The sequence below is a fragment of the Gekko japonicus genome, unplaced genomic scaffold (genome assembly GCF_001447785.1).
Source record: "Gekko japonicus isolate JY-2015 unplaced genomic scaffold, Gekko_japonicus_V1.1 scaffold185, whole genome shotgun sequence".
Lineage (NCBI taxonomy): Eukaryota > Metazoa > Chordata > Lepidosauria > Squamata > Gekkonidae > Gekko > Gekko japonicus.
Genome location: NW_015176457.1, coordinates 1126207 through 1148396, shown reverse-complemented (window position 1 = coordinate 1148396; position 22190 = coordinate 1126207). Strand labels below are relative to the sequence as shown.

At 45.7% G+C, this 22190-nt stretch overlaps 1 protein-coding gene across 1 annotated transcript in view; it reads right to left on the bottom strand.

The window, feature by feature from the left end:
- WWC2 (WW and C2 domain containing 2) overlaps positions 1-22190 on the bottom strand; it is a 197167-nt gene that overhangs the window by 89973 nt on the left and 85004 nt on the right. Inside the window, exon 3 of the mRNA XM_015426965.1 lies at positions 2202-2405. Coding sequence (XP_015282451.1) covers positions 2202-2405 — 204 coding nt within the window. The remainder of the gene's footprint in view (positions 1-2201; positions 2406-22190) is intronic.

Genomic DNA, 22190 nt, shown 5'->3' with positions numbered 1-22190 from the left:
CCCTCTTGGTCTTTCACAATGAATTCCCATTGGTCACTCAGGGGATAAATATCTAGGAAACTAAGGCCCTTTCTGCATGGGACGTTCTCCTGCTCCTGCAGTAGCTCCACTCCACAGTATATTTGTTGTTCTGCATTGCCTCCTGCTTTCGCCCTGCATTTCCTTCAGTTTATTTTTTAATTCTGCATGGCTCAGCTCTCAGTTCGGTTTTGGTACACTGTTTCCCCGGCTTTTCTGAATGCTGTTTTACCCTGGCCCTGCTTCCACATTGGAGTAATTCGAATGCAGAAATATTTCCTTGGATTTCCGCCCCCTACCCCTTCCCCGCCTCCCTTGGAGGAGACTCCTCTGCCTACCCCCTTCTGCGTCCTCACGGGGAGTCCTTTGTTGTGCTTGCAACAAAAGGGAAATTACGTGGGCGCTGCGTGTGCTTTGAACGGGGCTTTTTCTCAAGACTTCCCCAAAGACTTTCATGTTTGCAAGTACTGGGACAAAAGCCAAAAAGCTCTCTGCATTCTGTCAAATGGCCAAAGCTCTGAGCTTGCCTCTGCCGGGTACACCTGGTGCAGGGAGGCAATCAGCACCATGATTGGTCTTAAATCTTTCTTTCTTTTTTCTTTCTTTGATTCACTTTTTGGGGGAAAGCAGGGGAAGATTTCTGGGGGGGGGACTTTGCAAAAATGGGTTCTCTGCACTAGCAATGCCAGTTCCCGTTGCTGGGGGCTGCTGCATGCCCCCCCCACATGGTTCAATGTGGAGCTGGAGGCAAAAGGAGGGAGGGAGTGAAACATCTACTTTTTGTTGGACTCCTTGCTGCAAGTTGAAACACTCTGCTCTCTAGAAGTGTTTCGCTGGAAAGATCCCCCCTCCCTTCAGAGGAACTGCAGCTCCTGCCATTACTTATCCTCAAACAGATTGGCAGCCACTCTCAGGCAGAGACCCCCCCCCCCAAACATCTTACACCTCAGATGTCACCACCATTTGAACCTGGGACCTTATGCATGCAAAACAGGCACTCTGCCTCTGAGTAAAGCAGATACTATGCCTCTCCCTTCACTGTTCTGAATTATCACACCATTCCATTTTAACCAAAATAGTGTAGGACCAGAACATGGGTGATTTGGGTTCACATCCCTACTTTGCTATGAAGCTCAACGGATGATTTTGGGCTAATCAAATATTCTCAGCTTAACCTAACCCAGCAGGTTATTTTGAGGGCAAAATGGAGGTGGGGGAGAGAAAACCACCCTGAGCTCTTTAATCTTGCAAGGGAAAAAGGACTAGACTCCATCCCTTCCAGTCGCCATCGCCTCACTTTCTGCTCCCTTACATCTTCTTGCATCTAATGTGCAGATCAGACCCCACAGCACAGTCTGCATGAAACCTCTGTCTCCTCGATAAAAAAAAGAAGAGTGCACAATTTGTCACCTGGTGGTGCAAGACTGATCCCTGCTACCTTCTGTCCAAGAAACAAGAAGCCTGTTTCCCAGACCTACTGCCAGACAAGTCAGACCACATTGCAGAAGATTAAATATTGGTTTAGTTGTAAATGCCAGTGCTGGATATTCTCAAACTGGCTCCAGCTATGAGCATGGAGTGATGCCAACCAGACCCTAGCCTGGAAGCCCACATTAGATGTGTAAGGGTACAAACAGACCCCTTCTTCTCTGGCCTGTAGCTAACATGGGGCCCAAGGGGCCTGCCCCCCTAGTGTTTCTTCTGGGCCCCCTCCTTCCTGGGCTGACCCCAAAGTGCTCCAGCTTACCACCTGCACTGTACTTTCATTTAATTAGCTGGTGGGCCCCCCCGAGGCCCCCTCTAAAAGAATTCCCTAGCTACGGGGCTGCTTTTTCTCATGTAAAGTTGTACTTTCATGGGCCAGTATGCAGAGAGCCCTTGACTTACCCTTTTTTTGGCACTCCAGATGAGCAACCAGATTCTAGAGCCAACTGCGGCAGCCCACAGAATCAGGAGGAAACCATCTTAAGCTGCGGTCACACATACTAAATAATCCACTTTCAATCCACTTTCAGTGCACTTTGCAACCGGATTTTACTTGTGTGAACGGGCAAAATCCAGTTGGAAAGTGCATTGAAAGTGGATTATTTAGTGTATGCGACTGCAGCCTTAGTCACTGATTCTTGAGCTGATGATGGTAAATGAGACTCACTAAAATAGAAGATGCAGCACATTATACTTACAGCTTGTATGAGAGCTTGACTTTTCCTTGTAGGCATCATTCAACCTCACGTACTCATCCAAAGCAAGTGCCAGTCTCTGTTCTTTCACATGATACAGTTCTTTTTGAGTGCTTAGGGCATCTTGTGCTACTGTGAGATAATCTTTTAGCATTTTCTCTTGCTCTTGCCTCCATTGTTTTCTTGGATCTTCTATTTGCGTGGTTTCTGCAGAAATACAGTTGCATAGGCTTTCATTTAAAGACTTAATACATGTACAAGTCAGTAATAATGTCTGAAACTTTAAAAACTTTTTTTTAATCTTGCGAGTTTTGAATGAGCTGCACTGGAATGAACCTTCCAAAGTCTTTTACCATCTTCATCTGCGCGTACACCACAAATTACGGTAAAAGGGTCTGGCCCATGAACATTTAGATATTTAGTATATTTCATAAGATGCTTTAGAAATATTCTCAGGTGTAAGATATTCTCCGCCCTGACCTGGATAGCCCAGGCTCACCCGATCTCATCAGATCTCAGAAGCTAAACAGCACCGGCCCTGACTAGTATTTGGATCGGGGACCTCCAAGGAATACCAGGATCAGGAGGCAATGGCAAACCACCTCTGAGCATCTCTTGCCTTGAAAACCCTATGCCTTGAAATCCATAATTCACTTGAGAAAGTGACTTGAGAACACTTTCGACCACCAGGATATTCTCCAGATATCATAAAAAACCCCAGCAATTTTCATTTGCCATATGTTTTACTAATCGGGTGCTAGCTATGTAAAGCACATACAGCCAGTATATTCTTAACAATTCATATTGCGAACACCTGCAATTGGCCTTCCCCCCCCCGCTTTTTCTACAATTCATAGCCCAACTTTCTTGATTATTTGAAAGTACCCCTTTTGTTACTTAAGAACATAAGAACATAAGAGACGCCAATGTTGGATCAGGCCAAAGGCCCATCCAGTCCAACACTCTGTGTCACACAGTGGCCAAAAATACCAGTGCCATCAGGAGGTCCAGCAGTGGGGCCAGGACATTAGAAGCCCTCCCACTGTTGACCCCCCCCCCAAGCACCAAGAAGACAGAGCATCACTTGCCCCAGAGCCCCTAGCTATACCTTGTGGCTAATAGCCACTGATGGACCTCTGCTCCATATGCTTATCTAATTCCCTTTTGAAGCCGTCCATGCTTGTAGCACCCACCACTTCCTGTGGCAGTGAATTCCATGTGTTAATCACTCTTTGGGTGAAGAAGTACTTCCTTTTATCCGTTCTAACCCGACCGCTCTGCAGTTTCATGGAGTGCCCACGAGTTCTTGTATTGTGAGAAAGGGAGAAAAGTACCTCTTTCTTTACCTGCTCTTTCCCATGCATAATCTTATAAACCTCCATCATGTCACCCTTCAGTCGTCTTTTCTCCAAGCTAAAGAGCCCTAAGCGCTTTAACCTTTCCTCATAGGGAAAGTGTTCCAACCCTTTTATCATTCGAGTTGCCCTTTTCTGCACTTTTTCCAAAGCTATAATATCCTTTTTAAGGTGTGGTGCCCAGAACTGCACACAGTATTCCAAATGAGGTCTCACCATTGATTTATATAGGGGCATTATTATATTGGCTGTTCTGTTTTCAATACCCTTCCTAATAATCCCCAGCATAGCATTGGCCTTCTTTATTGCAGTCACACACTGTCTCGACATTTTCAGTGAGTTATCCACTACAACTCCAAGATCTCTCTCTTGCTCAGTCTCTGCCAGTTCAGACCCCATCAATGTGTATTTATATTTAGGATTTTTGGCTCCAATGTGCATCACCTTGCACTTGGCCACATTGAACCCCATTTGCCATGTTGATGCCCACTCGCCCATCCTTGACAGATCCTCTTGGAGTGCCTCACAATCCTCACTGGTTTTCACCACCCTGAACAACTTTGTATCATCCGCAAATTTAGCCACTTCACTGCTTACTCCCATCTCCAAATCATTAATGAACAAGTTAAAAAGCAGTGGACCAAGTACTGATCCCTGCGGTACCCCAGTTTCATCCACTAGAATCCCTCCCCTTCCCAAAGACTGAGAGTGTCTACTGAATAATGGAGATAGGAAATGCATGCTGGCAGCCTCTTCCTTATAAAACAGCGCATTGAGAAAAGGTGCAAATTTATTTATTTATTTATTTATTTATTTAATTCAATTTATACCCCGCCCTCCCCGCAATGCGGGCTCAGGGCGGCTTACATAGGGGCAAACGCCAATATAAAACATAATTAAAACCATTTAAAATCCCAACAGTATAAAAACATATAGTACAAAAACATTCTTAACAAGTTATTGACTAAAGTGCTCAAGGTGTTCAACATGAAATTTCAAAGATGGCATATTTCAACTGTTCAGCATCGTCTGCTCCAGGGAAGCACTGATGTTCCCTCATCCAGGGCCAGGTGAAGATGGAATAATGGTGATGGTAGTGGCGGCTCCTACTCATACGCCTGGTGGAAGAGCTCCGTCTTACAGGCCCTGCGGAACTGCACAAGGTCCCGCAGGGCCCGGATCTCCTCCGGGAGCTCGTTGTGTTCTTTCTTCCCAAATGGAAGGAAGGACAAGAGAACTGAAAGAGGAAGAACTACACTGCAGTAAATCTAGAGACTTTTGTTTGTTTGTTTGTTAATATTGGTACAGATGGAGGGGAGGTGCCCCCAGCAGATCTCTGCATCCCATCTGCTTCTACAAGTCATTGTAGTGCATTGGTTAGAATGTCTAACTAGTATCCACAAGATCAGGGTTCAAATCCTCACACTGCCCTGAAACTTACTGGGTGATCTTGGGCCGGTCACACACATTCATTCAAACCCACCTTACAGGGATGTTATGAAGGTAAAATGGGATTTGGAGAACTATCTGAAATGAAAGACAGGATAAAAATGGACTAGACAGATAGATATGCAGGGACTAACAGCTGAAAATATATGGACCAGTCCTCCAGTTCTCTTATTCCATCTTTGCACAAAGGTACTGCAGGGGAAAGAATGCTCATGAATTCCTTTGAAAATCTGCAGCTTCCTGGTCATACTTACCATGTTTAAGATTTTACCTTGTTCTAAATCTGAAGTATAATCATTTTTTTGGTAATAAACGTTTTCTACTATTCATGTTACTAAAAAGCTGTACAAATTTCTCTGACACTGGTGCGTCATTATAAATACTAGGCGAAACCTCAGCAGACTATTCCAAACCTCTGCAGCTCCGTTACAAAAATCAGAAGCGTATTTAAACTCTTGGGGCATTTCAGAGAAAGATTTTCGGTTTCCAAAGATTTCCGTCGATGAGTTCAATTTCACCTGATGAAAGGCGATCTAGCGCATAGCTCTTATACAGCACTTTACATCTTCAAAGCTCTCTAGGAAAACATTAATCCGAGCTACTGATTTAGGTTCAAGTGCTTCTCCTCGCCCCAACAACATTAGTTACATATCCCTCACTAAGACACTTTTCTCTACTTTTGCCTACTTAAATTATCCAGAGCAAACAGTAACTCAAATGTGCCACAATGGAGACTTTAAACATATGTTTGGTTAGCTTCTGCTGTAGCAAAAGAAAGTCCCTGGTGGTCACAATTGCCAATAATGCTTGATAGCCCTACACATTTAATCTTCCTGGTGCTACATTTTCATGGGAACTCAAGAGGCAAGTGAAAATGAGAGAATAGCTCAAAAAAAGACCAGAATGCTTCCCAAGTGCCCCCCTAACTCAAATATATTCAGGTATCCTCATTTCTATAGGAATAAACTCCTTGCCAAATGGACTCTGAATTAGAGTACCACTACCGACAGATAGCTCTTGCATTAAAAACAGGCACATAAATGAAAATTCAGGAAAACCACTATGGATTTACTGTACACCCAGTCAGGGACCCCACTCTCTCCAAATAACTTTACGTAAAAACATAAAAACTTATGTGCTACTAGCCCCTGCTCTTCTGAAATAATTATGGGGGGGAAATGCCTCTTTTTAGCATCCCATGGGTCAATACATGGGTTTCCAGGCCTCCCGAGGCTTAGACCCTATGCTCAGGGATGCAGCCTGGGAAATTGTTAGTTGTCGGAGCAGTGTCATAGTTTGGTAGCATTTTGTAGTTCAGTTGTTTTTTAAAAAGGCATCTCACATTCTCTTCCAAACTCATCTCCAGTGCAGGATAACTGGCATCTTTTCTCATGAGTGTTTTCAAATACATTGTGCCTGTGGTGAAATGACACCTCACCTAAATAATTTTTTTTTTTTTTAATGACAGCCTTTCTAGATAAATGTTAAATTTTAGTTCTGTAAGGTTCAGGGTGCCTTCACCTGGATAGCACAACTAGCCTGATCTTGTACCACCTTGGAAGCTAAGCAGGGCCATCCCTGGTTAGTACTTGGCTGGGAGGCCACCAAAGAAATCTAGGGCAGCTACACAGAGAACGCTGAACTCTCTTGCCTTAAAAACCCTAAAGGGTCACCATAAGTCAGCTGCGATCTGATGGCAAAAAACAAATGAGAGACAGATGGGCCTGTTTCCTGGGGAACCAGGAACTGTGTATAATCAGTGAAGACTGCAGAGAACCTACTGGGAGCTTGCTGGTAACTTTCCATTTGGTAGGATGGGGACGGGGTGTATGTCTGGCGGACTATAGTACAAAACCTCTGTCCTCTGTATGTGGAGAGAATGACTGGAGAATTCTTCTGCAGAAAGAAGTGAGTCAGCCCTCAACGAAGGAAGGCAATGTAATGGAGGCCACAGAAACAACCATGAAACAGAACCTGGAACAAAAACTGTTTTTTAAAGGGGCCTGGAGGGGAAACAGAGAATTACAGGCCAGCAATGCTCTGTCTAAACTGTGGAGTCTTGTGAGCAAAAATTCTGCTTTGTGAGCTACTGGGATTAAAATTGTGAGTGAGCGACTTGGCTACTGCATAAATTAGTTTGCTCTGGAGCCAGCCTTCCTGAGCGAAGACAAAAATGTGTGAGCCAGAGGCTAAGAAACTGTGAGCTAGCTCACACTAACTCAGCTTAGAGGCAACACTGCAGGCCAGTTAGCCCAACATCTCTCTCTGGCAAATTAGAAGAAACTATAATCAAAGATAGAATTATTAGGCGCACAGAGCAACAAACCTTGCTGATGGAAAATCAGCATGGCATCTGCAAAGGGAAGTCCTGCCTCACCAACCTTTTGGAGTTCTTTGAGAAAGTGAACCAACATGTAGACAACAGTGACCCATAGGGCTACCAACTCCCCCCGGGGGGCGGATTTCCCCCCGCTTTGGAGGCCCAATTTCCACTGCGGTGGAATCGGGCCCCGGGGGGAACTCCGCCCGCCCCCGAAGCTGCGTCACCTACGGCCCGTTGGGGGTGTGGGCCCGATCGTTGGGGGGGGGGAACCATATGGTTCCCCCCCAACGATCTGGGCCACGCCCCCAACGTGCCCTACGTCCTGCGTCACTTCCAGTGACGTTCTGGCGGCGCGCGCATCCGCAGCCAACTCCCAGACCGAGCAAACGCTTCCCCGCCACTGAGTAAATAAGATTTGGCAACCTTAGTGACCCAGTAGATATTATATACTTGGACTTTCAAAAAGCTTCTGTCAAGGTAACCAAAAACTCACCAAAAACTCCTAAATAACCTTAGCAGTCATGGGATAAGAGGACAGATTCTTTTATGGATTAAAAATTGCTTAAATAAAAGGAAGCAGAGAGTAGAAATAAATTGATAGTTTTCTCAATGGAGAGAAGTAAGCGGTGGGGTTCCACAAGGATCAGTATTGGGGCCAGCGCTGTGTACTTTGTTCATAAATGATCTGGAATGAGGGGTGAGCAGTGTAATGGCCAAGTCTGCAGGTGACACAAAATTATTTGGGACGGTGAAAACCACGGCTGACTGTGAAGAGCTCCAGGAGGGAAGCGGACAACAATGCGGCAAAGGAAGTTCAGTGTAGGTAAGTGCAGGGCTATTTTTGGGCAGGAACGCACAGGAACGAAGTTCCGGCTGGCTTCCAAGTTGGCCACACCCAGCAGGAACTCATTAGCATAATAGACCACACCCAACAGGAGAAACTCATTAGGATTGGCTACATTAGGGGTGTGTGGCCTAACATGCAAAGGAGTTCCTGCTACAAAAAAGCCCTGGGTAAACAGAATAAGAAGCAAAAGGTGGGTGTGGCTGGATGAGCACACTTCTGGTAACATGGGGGTGCAGCCTAATATGCCAATGAGTTGTGCTGTCAGGGGTGTGGCCTAATATGCTAATGTGTTTGTACTGTTGGTCGTGGCCTATTATGCTAATGAGTTCCTGCTGGGCTTTTTCTACAAAAAAAGCCCTGGGTAAGTGTAAGGCATACTGGAATTGGAGGGGGGGGGGACCCTCAACTTCAAGTACATACTAACGGGGTGTGAAATTGCTGAGAGTGAATGGGAAAGAGACTTTGGGGTCACAGTGGATGGCACAGTGAAAATGTCAACCCAGTGTGCCACAGCAGTGAAAACAGCAAACTCCGTGCTGTCAATTATTACAAAAGGGATTAAAAATAAAGACAGCAAATATTATAATGTTTCTATATAGATCTTTGGTGAGCCCTCATTTGGAATGCTGTGTGCAGTTCCAATTACTGTATCTCAAAAAGGTCATCACAAAGCTGGAAAAAATACAGAAGAGGGCAACCAAGACTATTAAAGAGTTGGAGCATCTTTCCTATGAGGAAAAGGTGAAGTCGGGAACTTTTCAGTTTAGAAAAAAAAATGAGTAGGGGAGGAGATGATAGAGGTTCATAAAATCATGCACAGGGTAGAGAGATTAGACAGAGAGAACTTTTTATCTCTCTGTCAAAGTACTAGAACTTGGGGACTTCCAGTGAAGTTGATGGCCAGTAGATTAAAATTAAGAACTGCTGCTAGAGAATGTTGTGATAACCACAGGCACAGATGGCTTTAAAAGGGGGTTAGACATATCCATGGAGGACAGGCCTATCAGTGGCTACAAGCCATAGTGACTAAAGGGAACCTTCACATTTGGAGGCAATAAACCTTTGACTACCATTGCCAGGAGGCAGCATCAGGGGAAGGCCTCGGCCTCTGTGATCTGTTGTTCCTCTGGAGTAACTGGTCGGCCACTGTGTGAGACAGGATGGTGGACTAGATGCACAACTGATGTGATCCGGCAGGCTTTTTCTTAAATTCTTATTCTCATAAGACTATACTGCCTACCTCTTAATTCACAGGAAGTAATTTTTAGACCTGGGGTGAGGATACACTTTTCGTTTTATTTCCCTTTACTCATTATTTGTTAGATAGTTTTTGCTCAACTTTGGCCCCGGTCACACGGGAGGTTTTGCCCCGCAAGAGGGACGGATCGGGGGTGCAGCAAATGGGCACGATCACACCGCAACATCTGGGAAGCGGTGTGCACCCGTCCCTGATCCGTCCCTTCAGGCCGAAAATGCGCATTAAAAAAAACCTAAGAAAGAGTACTACCAACCTGAAATGCCGCAGCAAGCGCGCCCGTGGGATCGCCGGCGCGCCCGTCTTCAGCAGCATTCAAGGCTCTCGGCCGAACTGCGCATGCGTACACATGTGCAGCCGGCTGCCTCACTCTCCCTTCCGTGGCTTCCCCCCCGGCATCTGATCGTGCTGAGGAGCAACTGCGTGGCGGCTCAGGGGATCTGTCTGATCCCACCGCCGCGCATCTCCTTTGGTGCGGCTCTAAAAAGCCGCACTTTGGCCACGCCAATTTCCCCCGTGTGACCGGGGCCTATATGCTCTTCTTTCTTGTCAGTAATGACTACATATACAACTAACGTTAATCCCCACCCCCCGAAGTGGGTGTTAGGCTATGCACCGACTTAAAAGCCTAAATTGGCTCACACCAAGATACAAAAATAAGGCAGGGGGATGCCCGTATGAATCTGAATTACTCTAAGAGAGAGAGTTCAAAGATTTTACTGCGTCCATGGAGGTTTGAAGTAGGAAGGGCAGATCTTAATGTGAAACTTAATCTCTTAAGAGACAAAGGCTGCAATCCTAAAAACATCACCATGGGAATAAGGCCAACTGAATAAAACAGGTCTGACTTTTGAGTAGAGCTGATTAGGACTGCTCTCAAAATAGAGTTGTTGTGGGTTGCTGGTTAATATAGACAACATATTTCTAACTCTTAACATGCTAGTACCAGAAAAAAGGAATTATATGGTTCTTTTTAGGGTGAATAAAGCTGGAGAAGTGAAGTCCTCATTGAGGTCTACCAGCTTGAGGACTGGGCTGGGTGAGTAAATTCCACATTTTCCCTGTGGCAGAACAAGGTTCCTGTGGGATCCATTCTGCCACACTCTCTTCAGTGGCGTCTGCTTCTCTGTCATTCCCATGGGAGCACGTAATGCTGCTATATGCTGCTGCAGCTGAATCCAGACAAGACAGAAGTAATGTTGGCAAGGCTGATAGTCTAGAGGGGTTGAATCCACAAGTCCTGGATGAAATCATGCTGGCCTTTTCAGAGCAGGTTAAGACCTTGGGGATGCTCATGGGCCCTGCCTCGCTCTTTGAAAAGCAGGGTGGTATGGTGGCCAGGAGTAACTTCTATCAGCTTCATCTGATTTGGCAACTCTCCCGTTACCTAGACCCAGCTGATCTTGGCTTGTTGATCCATGCTTCTGTAACCTCACGGTTGGATTACTGCAATGTGATCAATGTGGGGCTGCCTTGAAGACAACTCGGAAACTACAACTGGTCCAGAATGTGTCTGTTCTCAGGAGTTAGCTACTGGGAACATTAGTTGCCCATTGTGAAACTGCTACATTGGCTGCCAGTCTTTTTCCGAGGCTATGACTATCAAAGCCCTTCACAACCTGGGACCCACATATTTGAAGGAACGTCTCCTTCTATATGTCCTTGTGCACTAATTACGACCGTCCCATCACTTAGTGTAGCCTGTCTGGCATTGGCCAGAGCCCAGGACTTTTCCAGTGTAGCTCTGGCTCTGTGGAATGAGCTCCCCGAAGAGGTGAGGGGGCCCCTCCTTGGAGATCTTCAGGAGGAATTGCAAGGCTTGTTTATTTGGCAGGGCTTTTGAGGGGGTGGTTGAATGGAAGGCATCTTTTCAGGGGGGGGAGATGTGGGGTTTGCTATGTTTTTAACTATTGTTGTAAGCCATCTTCAACCATGAGGAAAGTCGGAACAAAAATGTTTAAATACATAATTAAACAAACAAACCAAGTTAGGTCATTGGTATATTGTATTGTCTACTGTGACTGGCAGCAACTCTCCAAAATTTCAGGTAGAGGTCTTTCACATAATCTACTACATGATCCTTTTTTAAAAACTGGAGATGCCTTGGATTTGACCTGAAGCCTTCTGCGTGCAACGTATGCACAACCACAGAGCTGCAGGTTCACCTCTTCTCTCCACCAGAAAGATAAAGACACAAGGCTGAAAGAATATGCTGGAAAAGAGATGGCGGTGGGTTAACCTCTGGAACTGGGATAATGCTGGGTAGGGTTGCCAAATCGACTTACCTCGCCGGCGGGGGACTCTGGGGTGGCTCCCGGAGCGCGCACGCATGCCGCATGCACATCACAGGCAAGTGACGTCATGACGCCGGGCACGCTGGGGGCGGGGCCACAGCCATTTGCCTGTGACATGCACGTGGGGGTGGGTTTTCCCCGGGGCCCAATTCCGCGGCGGCGGAAATTGGGCCTCCAACGCGGGGGGAAATCCACCCCCCGGGGGGAATTGGCAGTCCTAATGCTGGGCAGGGTTTCTACTGAGAACACTACACCTTCTGGCTATTTCCCTTACATTTATTGCCTTTCTTAGACCCCAACAAATAAGCAAAAGATTACAATTTTGGGTTGGATTCAGAGGTCTGAAGGGTCCAGAGCCAACCCTTATTTATTTTCTTCTTGGTCTGATGAGGTTGTGAAGAGCTGCTACTTTTATTCTCTCTTTCTTGAAGAGAAATAAAGATGAACAGACATGCTGAAAGAGGTGGTATAAACTTTAGAATGGAGAAAAGAGTAGCGATGGCTGTGTGGAAAAACCGCTTGCTCCTTCACTTTTGGTTCTGCACCCTACATTTGCACTACTTCCCAAGGGCATCTGAAAAGGGGACTAACAGTGCCATCCTAAGCAGAGAGACACTTTTCTAAGCCCATTGACTTCAATGGACCTAGAAGTGTGTAACTCTGTTTAGGATTGCAATGCCAAACTCTGAGAATTCAGGCAACCTTAACACAGAAGGGGCCCCATTCTATTGCTCCTGTGATTCTACCATCTTTGCATGCATACCAATTTATGGAAAAAAATAATAAGTAATTGATTTTTTTAGGCATCAAGGACTCACAAAGGCAATCACAAAGCATCAAATAGCTTTCATAATGAATCAACAATCAAATAGGATAAAGGCAGTTCGGTTGGGCTTTGGGGATGGATGTAATGACTGTAGTTGTACTTTAAGAGCAGCACTAGTCGTAATGGAAAATAATCTCACAAGAGGGGGAAGCCATATCTGCGAACACATTTCAGGTAATTGCTCAGTAGGTTTAAGTCAGGATTGCTCAATGTGTGGCCCAAACTGCAGGAGTAGCCTGCAGAGTCCTAAAACGTGGCCCACAGAAACACTGTCCTTGTGATTATAGGACAAGGACAAAGCTGTTCTTTACTGCAGGGTGATTTTTTGAGTGTGTGGGGAGGGGGGTTAGCCCTTACATTTTCAAATCAAGAAATTTTATTTTTATTTATTGCATCTCTGAGAAACCTTGCATAGCCACTTCATTTGTTTCTGAATATGGAAAAAAAAAATCAGGTACGACTTTCTACGACACAAAGAAGTGGTAAAAGTGAAAAGTGCCAGGGTTTTTTTTTTTTTAAATTAAGATCCTTTCAGTGAATAGTTTGAAATACACACATTCTCTCATAATGCCTTTCACTCCATGGTCGTTAACTGAAAACAGATTCACTGTCTGTCAGGTGGCAAACAGGTCTATAAATTAAGACAATGTGGGCAAATTTTGGCCTACTGGTGGTTGCAGAGGCCATCTCTTCTTAACAGCAGGCTAATGTACCTTTACATCCGCAGAGCAGCAGGATGAAAACTTGTCCTGCTTATATTAAAGGTCACGCTGCTTCTTCAAGGTAGCCAAAGTCAAGCCTAGATATTCTGCTCTGCAAATATCTGCAGAACATTTGCCGCACCCTGGCTTTTCTCAAATAAAAGCAATTGGAACAGGTCAGACAGACTGCAAGTTTCTTTCTTAGGTAACAAAATAGTAAGATTTGCAGGTTCAAAACTGCTGTGATTTGAAACATACTGAGAGTAAGGGCAACAGGAAACTATCTTATTCTGAAACAATTAAAAACTCTGCCATTTAAATATGAATCTATGGATTAAATCCATAAAGCCCCTTCTTCAGTTGAAGATGTCTATATGGTCACAGTATTTATTTATTTATTTTGCATTTAACTGCGGTCCACATAGCCTGATTGGGCACAACAGTTTGGTGTAGTGGTTAGGAGTGCAGACTCTAATCTGGGAGAACTGGATTTGATTCCCCACTCCTCCACATGCAGCTGCTGGTGTGACCTTGGGTCAGTCACAAGTTCTCTCAGAGCTGTTCTCTCAAGGGCAGTTCTCAGGAGAGCTCTCTCAGCCCCACCTTACCTCACAGGAATGTTCCCTCTAAGCTGTGGAGTCTTGTGAGCAAAAATTCTACTTTGGGAGCTCCTGGCATTAAAGTTGTGAGCGAGCAATTTGGCTACTGCATAAATTAGTTTGCTCTGGAGCCGTCCTTCCTGAGCTGAGACAAAAATGTGTGAGCTCGAGGCTAGAAAACTGTGAGCTAGCTCACACTAACTCAGCTTAGAGGGAACACTGCTCACAGTGTGTCTGTTGTGGGGAGGGGATTGTAAGCCGCTCTGAGACGCCTTCGGGTAGTGAAGAGCAGGGTATAAATCCAATCTTTTCTTCTACAATCTACCTGAATAAATTTCAGTGCAATTGTAATTCTATGACAAAGAGTATTTCTCTCAACTCTGTCAGGCTTGATGGAAATGTCATACCAAGGAATCGATATCTATTCTTTGAGTAAACTGGCCTTTTGCGTAATGCATATGGTCTTCCTGGGGGTCATGAACATATTTTGTATTCTTGTTCTCCAACAGTGGGGACCAGCAGGACAACCTTCAAGGTGGATTGTCAATTCCTCGTATTGGGGGGGGGGAACCCTTTGACTTTTGGACTTACTTGCTCAGTGAAGCTCCTGGCTCATATAAAATGTGTGTGCAGTTAAAAGAAGCAGTGAAGGACCAGAGCTTTCCCTTCCTCGGAGTAAATAGGACACAGGCAGCCATTTCTCATCTTTTAAAACAAAGATGACAGAAATGAGGCTCCGTGAGTAGGGTTCCCAAGTCTGAGTGGCGCTGGAGTGGGGGACTCCAGCGCTGCTCCGGGAGTGCGCGCACGCCACAACCATGTCACCCGGAAGTGATGCGACCACGCCAGGCATGCCGGGGGCGGGGTCACGGCCATCTGAGGGAAAACCATAGTTTCCCCTCGGATGACCGTGGCCCCGCCCCCAGCGTGCCCGGCGTGGTCGTGTCACTTCCGGGTGACGTGCACGTCGCGTGCTTTGGGGGTAGGGTTCCCCCTGGGGTCTGATCCGGCGGCGGCGGGGAATAGGCCTCTGGGGCAGGGGTTTCCCCGCCCCCTGGGGGGACTTGGCAAGCCTATCCGTGAGATATAAAAGACTGGACATGCATTGCCACATATGCCCTTTCTTGGTGGAATATAACCTTTTAAAAATTAGGAATCAAGACTTGCAGTTTTTAAAACAGTAAAGAAACAAATAAAATACCTGTGACTCACACGTTTAAAAGCTGGGTTTTTAGGCATATGTTTCAAAGCTGTGTGTTCCTTTTTAATGCTCCTCTAAGCTGGGGGGGGAGAACCGCAAGCAAAACAATTAGCACATCAGGTATAAAGCTCATGGACCTACCTGTTGTTTAAAGTTCATACTTGCATTACATTCACATGTGTGAGTGTTCAACACAAGAAAGTTTGAGAGGGCTGCAGCTAAGTGGTAGACCACCGGCTTCACACGCAGAAGGTTCAAATGTTAATTCCTCACATCTCTAGTGAAAAGGATTGTGTAGGAGGTGATGTGAAGGACTTCAGCCTGAGAGTGTGTTGTAAGCCTCCAGGTGGCATTGGGAGATCTCCTGCTATTACAACTGATCTACAGGTGACCAAGATCAGTTCCCCTGGAGAAAATGGTTGCTTTGGAGGGCGGACTCTACAACACTGTATGTTGCTGGGGTCTCTCTCCTCCATAAACCTCCCCCTCCCCAGGCCTTGCCCAATTATACGATTTAGTAAAAGGCAGTTTCATGTATTTGAAAAAATGGCATGCTACAGCTGAAGAGGCACAGACTACTGCGCCACCTCAGCAATCTACCACCACATTCTGCTGTTTATGAGGGGCAAATTTTAGACTACTTATTAACCCTACTTTACTTCTTTATTGTTTTATCTGTTGTAAAGCACAGTTCTAGTTTCAAATTTTAAAGGGAAAAGTGGGATTTTTCCTCCACTGGACTATTACTTCATTTTGGGTATGTACAGGCTACACCTTTATTATGCAGTAATGCAATTACTTTCACCATTCTCATTTGCAGAAGTTCTGAAACTCAGGGACACTGAAAAAGACAGATCAGGAATGCACAACTCCAAAGGCCCATGGCTAGAAGTTCTTGAAACAGAAATGGCATTAGGTGGCCCAAACTAAGGGAGAAAACAGGGAACCCAGCTGGCTGAACAAAAGCTAAACATCTTCCAAATAGTGAATTTTTGATGCTAAACCTGCAAAATCAGCCACAGGTCTTTCCAGGAAAATTAGCTTCCTTTCACTCTAACTTTTATCCAGGCATCAGTCAAAGGGAGTCAGCAGACGAGGGGAGTTTTAAAACAAATTCTCCACATATGAGATAACGAGGTTTTCATCTTAACTAGCTTGCTGCAACAAACAATCACACGGCAGCAACCCACAGAGCAAACTTCCAAGCTCTTCTCAGCAAGCTAGCCAAACATATAGTCTGAAAACGATAAACCATATAATAGTTTACAAAAAAGTTGCAGGACAAATTAAAGCTTATCCAAAAATACCCCTTAAAAGCTTTTTAAAAAAACAACAACACAAAAACCCTCGGAGCTCCCAGATAAACGTCTGCACCCGCCGATAACCTAAAGCCCAAACAAAAAGAAGCCACACAAAGTTTTTTAAAAATCATATAAATTCTTTATTATATGGTCAACTAGAATACCATTTACGAGAATACATACTATTCTTTTGCTTTATTTTTCTTTCCTCCTGTGTCAGGTTGGTGTCATGGTGACAAGTTTGAGACAATAAAGCATTTCATCAAAGAACCACAGTGTTTGATTCCTTTACATTCAACACTGAGAATTCTGGAAAGAAACACTTTTTGGTCACAAACTTGACATCATGAGCAGCAGACCTAAAACCACAGAGGGTAAAGGGAAAAATACAGGACAATATAAGGTGTTTGGCTTTTCTGGTGGGGAAACTCCTGGCCTCTGGTTAGATAACCTTAGGTAAAGATAAAGGTTCCCTTGCTCGAAAGCCAGTCGAATCCGACTCTAGGGTTGCGGTGCTCATCTCCGTTTCAAAGCCGAAGAGCCAGCACTGTCCGAAGACGTTTCCGTGGTCATGTGGCCGGCATGACTAAACACCAAGGAGCTCGGTACGCTGTTACCTTCCCACCGAAGTGGTACCTGTTTATCTACTTGCAATTTCTTGCTTTCGAACTGCTAGGTTGGCAGGAGCTGGAACTAGAGACGGGAGCTCACTCCGTCATGCGGCACCCGGGTCTCGAACTGCTGAACTACTGACCTTCCACAGCCTGCAGTTCAGCATCTTAACCACTTGAGCCACCGCAGCTTCTTACATATAACCTTATATAACCATATATAAGATAACCTTACATATCTTCTAATCTAAAAAATTAACTTTTTATTTCTACTTGTCGCATGAAGGAACACAAATCCTCTCCCAAACTCTCCCGTACAGGGCTCGGTGGAGGGTCTGTTCTCTTCTCTCCATGGATGCTAGTATGCCTTTTCTTTCCAGTGTTAAGAGATGGTTCTAGTAGCACTTTCTCTTCTGTGAAGGTTAGGCATCTTTATCACAAATGAAATGCTCGAACACTAGACTAAACCTCCAACTCAAATGTTTCATAGTTCAGAATGTAGCAGGTGTTCTAAATTGTGGCATGTCGTAAATTGGGAGATTCTGAAAAAAATTGAATGGCTAGATAAACGTTAACAAGAATAACTCTCTTATGATGAACTCATAATTAACCATGGATTTTTAGCATTCTTCACGATACAGAGTCATTGAAAACTTCATATACCACACTGAGGGCCCTCATTAGTGGCTCTCAGTGGGTATGGTTAAATTTCCGCAGTTTTGCTTACTATTCCCTTTCTTTTCCTTGCATAAAATAGAGTTGCACTTACCTGTAACTGTTGTTCATCAAGTGGTCTTCTGTGCAGGCAGATACTGTGGACTGCGTATGTGCAGGCCAGCGACTGAAAAGATTTCCAAAGCTTTTTAGCAGACCAGGAGTGCCCCATCTCCTTCTGGTGCTTTCCCACCAAAACTATCACATGACCAGGAGTAGGGGCACTACTTCCACAGTTTTCTCCATGCCGCCACCAGAGACCCCAAGAAACTAAGGTTTCAGAGAGTTCACAGTGGGGCAGGAGGGAGGCATGTGTGCCTGCACAGAAGACCACTCGATGAACAACATTGACAGGTAAGTGCAACTCTGTTTTCATCATCACGGCTTCTGTGCAGTCCCACATTAGGAGATTAGCAAGCTCCCAAAGTGGAAGAGGTGGGTGTGAATCTCTCAAAGGAAGAGACCATGGAGGACCGCCTTCTCAACAGCTGTTTAGCATCATATACTGACCTTCACCAAGACCTGTCTTATAACAGAGCAGGGATCTCTCTACAAGAGTCCCAGCTGAAATACATGCAGGAACGTGGCAAAGACACACGGCTCTCTTTTGAAGAGAGAGCTATGATACATAAAGTAGCATTGAACAGCCATGGAGTCAAGACAAGAGTGTGATAACCTCTACCAACCCACAGCAATGGTTTGTGTGAGGACGCTGACCATGTGTGACATGAGGACTCAGAGACAATCCCTGGTAAGGGATCCTGGCCAAGGCATCACCTTGTTAAACTTCATGAATGGAGGGGGCATAGGTTAGAACCCACAGTGTCCTCATTCTACAGTTAGAAGTGCTGCATACTAAAACAACAACAACAACCCTATTCTAAATGAAGCACCGGGGAAGTGCAAAAATAATTAAATGAAGGGTTATACCTCTGTTTTGTAACATCTTTAGAAACCCAATAAGGAAGATGAAAGCTTAGAGTGCTTGAGTCCAAACCAGTGGTCAAAACATAATCAAAAGCACAAGAAGTAGGATCCAAAACCTGTTACAGCCACAGTACAGACACTTTTCCACTTAGAGGTGCAAGATATAGTAGTGAAGGAGTGGTGCTGGCAAAGGGACTGTCTGCAGGAACGGTAGAGAGGTCAGTGAACAAGACGGCCAAGCACATAGGTCAAGATCTAGCTGTATCTGAAGAAGTGAGCAGTGACTCGCGAAAAGTCATACCCTGCCACATATTTTTTTTAGTCTCTAAGGTGCTACTGGACTAGGCTTGCCAAGTCCCCACGGGGGGCGGGGAAACCCCCACCCCAGAGGCCTGTTCCCCACCGCTGGCGGATCGGGCCCCGGGGGGAACCCCACCCCCAAAGCACGGGACATGCCAGGTGTCAGCACGTCACCCGGAAGTGACGCAGCCACGCTGGGGGCGGGGCCGCGGTTATCCGAGGGAAAACTCTATGTTGACCGCAGCCCCGCCCCCGGCGCGCCCGACGTGGCTGCGTCACTTCCGGGTGACGTGCTCGCGACACACGCATGCGCTCCCGGAGGAAGCCGGGAGTCCCCGACTGCGGATTAATTAGAACTTGGCAGCTCTATGCTGGACTCTTGTTCTTTTCTACTATTCGAGGCATCTTATTAGGGTTTCTTACCTAAAAATAAAATGTTGAGGAAGCAATTGTAGTGTGTGGTTTCAGTGGTGGGAAAGCAACCTCAAGCACTTCTCCCTACAACCACTACAGCCAGAAGAGAAGCTTTTTGCTGCTTCTAGGTCACCATCTCCTCATCAGTGGTAGAAAGAGATGAGAAAAGCTGACCTTCCAAACTTCTTCAAGACTTTACCTTGGGCATACAGTTTGTTCCACTTTTATTGCGGGAGACTACAGAAGCTCGATTCTCTCTTGGTCTTTTCTACTGATACAGAAAGACTAGCATGGCTACCCATCTTGATCTAGATGCCTCAAAGAAAGACAATGCATTTTACATCCAAAGCAGCAACGGTACTGTGATCACAAAAGGTGGCTGTACTTGGCTTAAAGTCCATAAGGAATGTAAAATTATTAACAGCAAGGTGCTGCCTATGGTCAGACCTCCCGCCTCTGCACCTACCTCCAAAGAGATGGAGGTCCAGACTGCGAAAGGTGAACCATCAAGAGAGAACCACAGAAGCCAAACCTGACGCCGCAGGAGCAGCTTTCCAACTCGCCACAACGACCAGAGGTGACAAGCAGGCTAGGGTTGGCCATCAGCCAACCCCCGAACACCAGCAGCAGAGACATGAGGCACCAAGGCAGGCAGAGGAGCAGTAGAACCTGCCACTGGTGATGGCCCATTCCTTACCAGTTGTGAGGGCCAGCAAGGCTTCTTTGGAAAGGCATGGTAGGGAACAGTCTGCAGTGACCTCCTTAGGCCAGCAGGGGCTAGAGAATAAGCCCTATTAGGCTTCCTATGGAGTAAGGACAGCGGAAATGGGATCTCAGAAAGGCAGCAGCCCATTGGCCTTAAGGCCCGCCACTCCTGTAGGCCCATTCCCTGGGATAGTGGGTGAGGCCAGAGTTGTCTCACCCCTAGGCAGCTCTTTAAAAGGTGCACCCAGGGAATGCCAGGGGGAAGGGCCAGACCTCATCTAAGGTACCCAATGAGAGGCTACTGGTGGGAGTAGGAGAGGGTGCTGTTTCGAGTCTAGAATTGGGTTTACAGTCACTCGAGGCCCGTGGTTGATATAGTAATGGGCCTTACTCTGATAGGATGGGCTTGTGTGGATTGGGGCAGATAGACACATTGGAACACTGTCCTTTAGAGTGTAGCCTGTCCACGCGCATAAGGAAGAAACTGATTTCTCCTTGTTTGCAAGGAGTTATTAATGCGCCCGTAGGTGACAAAGCGAAATTTCTGCTGGCTGGGTCAGATGCTAATGCAACCTTATCAGTTGCAAAAAAATTTCCAGGGTAATGATAGAAAATGATTGCTTGATTTTATCTCAGTGGTTTTTATTGTGATTCATCTCACAGTCTTTAGGCTGATAGAACTGTGTTGTCCTGGAACAGGCTGGTCATGGGGTGTGATTGCATAATCAAGATGCAAGCTAGGCAAGGCACAAACTGGTATAGTGTGGTCAGAGCCCAGTTCCTAAGTCAAACACAGGGTCGGCGACAAGTGCAGGTTCGGGGCAGATCCAAAAGACAAGGTCCAGAGGCAGTCCAAGAGTCTAAGTCACAGGGTGGTGATGAGGTCAGGAGTAATGTGACACATTACTTCCACAGCCCGTCTCTCCCTCTCTCTGCCCTTTACAGGAGAGACACCCATCTTGCAGCTGGGTTGCATTATGCAGGTGTGCGCGGCCGCCTCTTTACTATCTAGACCCAAGTATCTCCAGGCTGCTAATTGTGCACTCTGTCTTGTCTCCAGCATTTCATGGTGGACCCTCCTTCACCTACGTTCCAATGGTTCTGGAGACAAGGGAGGCAAGGTGGATGATGGGGCACTATCTGGCTCTGAGCCCTGGGCCTGAACAGTTGGGATGCGACTGTCAGTATTGTCACTTGGCTGGGTAGCCGTAGCTTCCTGCAGCAGGTTGTCAGTTAACTGGCTGCTAGCTGGGATCTCTTTTGCCTGCCTGTTCCTCTTCCTCAGAGTCTTCTGCTTCCCCAGGGTTGGCAGAGCCTGGCTGATCCACGTGTATCATTAAAGTAACGACTCTAAAAAACTGAGTATCTGCAAAATTAAATGTTTCTTAAAACATCAGGAATTGTTTTTCAGGAGTTTAAATTTCAAAACATTCTTATCAGCTAAGGAACTCCAGTTGTTAACAAAAAGGGACGAGAGGAAGGGAAGCTAAAACCCATTCAATCTGACCAAGAACATCTATTTGGGAATAAATTAACATGACTGATAGACAATGTGATAATCTACTCAGCCATCTAATCAGCACCTTGTAAAAGAATATGACATGCCATTATCAACCCTAAAGTGTGATTCCCACATCCTTTCCGCAACATTTTTTTTTAAGCTGTGAGACACCACTGCACAATTCACATTGTGCAGACCAAGGCACACTATAATTTTGTGCTGTAATCACCGCTCCTGGAGGTCTTGCTAGCAATGTGTTGTTGCATATCTTCCCACAATAAAAAAAGAAAAAGGAAAAAAAGAAAGAGGGATTTCTAATCCTGGAGTATTTGCTTCTGAATCTAGAGATTCCTTCACAAAGTGAGTTCAGAGCAATTAGTCACAGAAAGTTATTTGCTTATCAAAGAATGGTAACAGTGGGGCAGGATCAAGCCCGGCCTCACCAAGGTTCTGTGAATATCAGAGAATTCTAGAGAGTATACTGGCCCCATTACTCCTTGGCAAACAGAAGGGGAAGTCATGGAAGCAGCGACAGAATTCACATTCCTGGGATCCAAGATCACTACAGACGGTGACACCAGCCATGAAATTAAAAGACACCTGCTCTTTGGGAGGAAAACGATGGCAAACCTAGACAGCATAATAAAAAGTAGAGACATCACCCTGCCA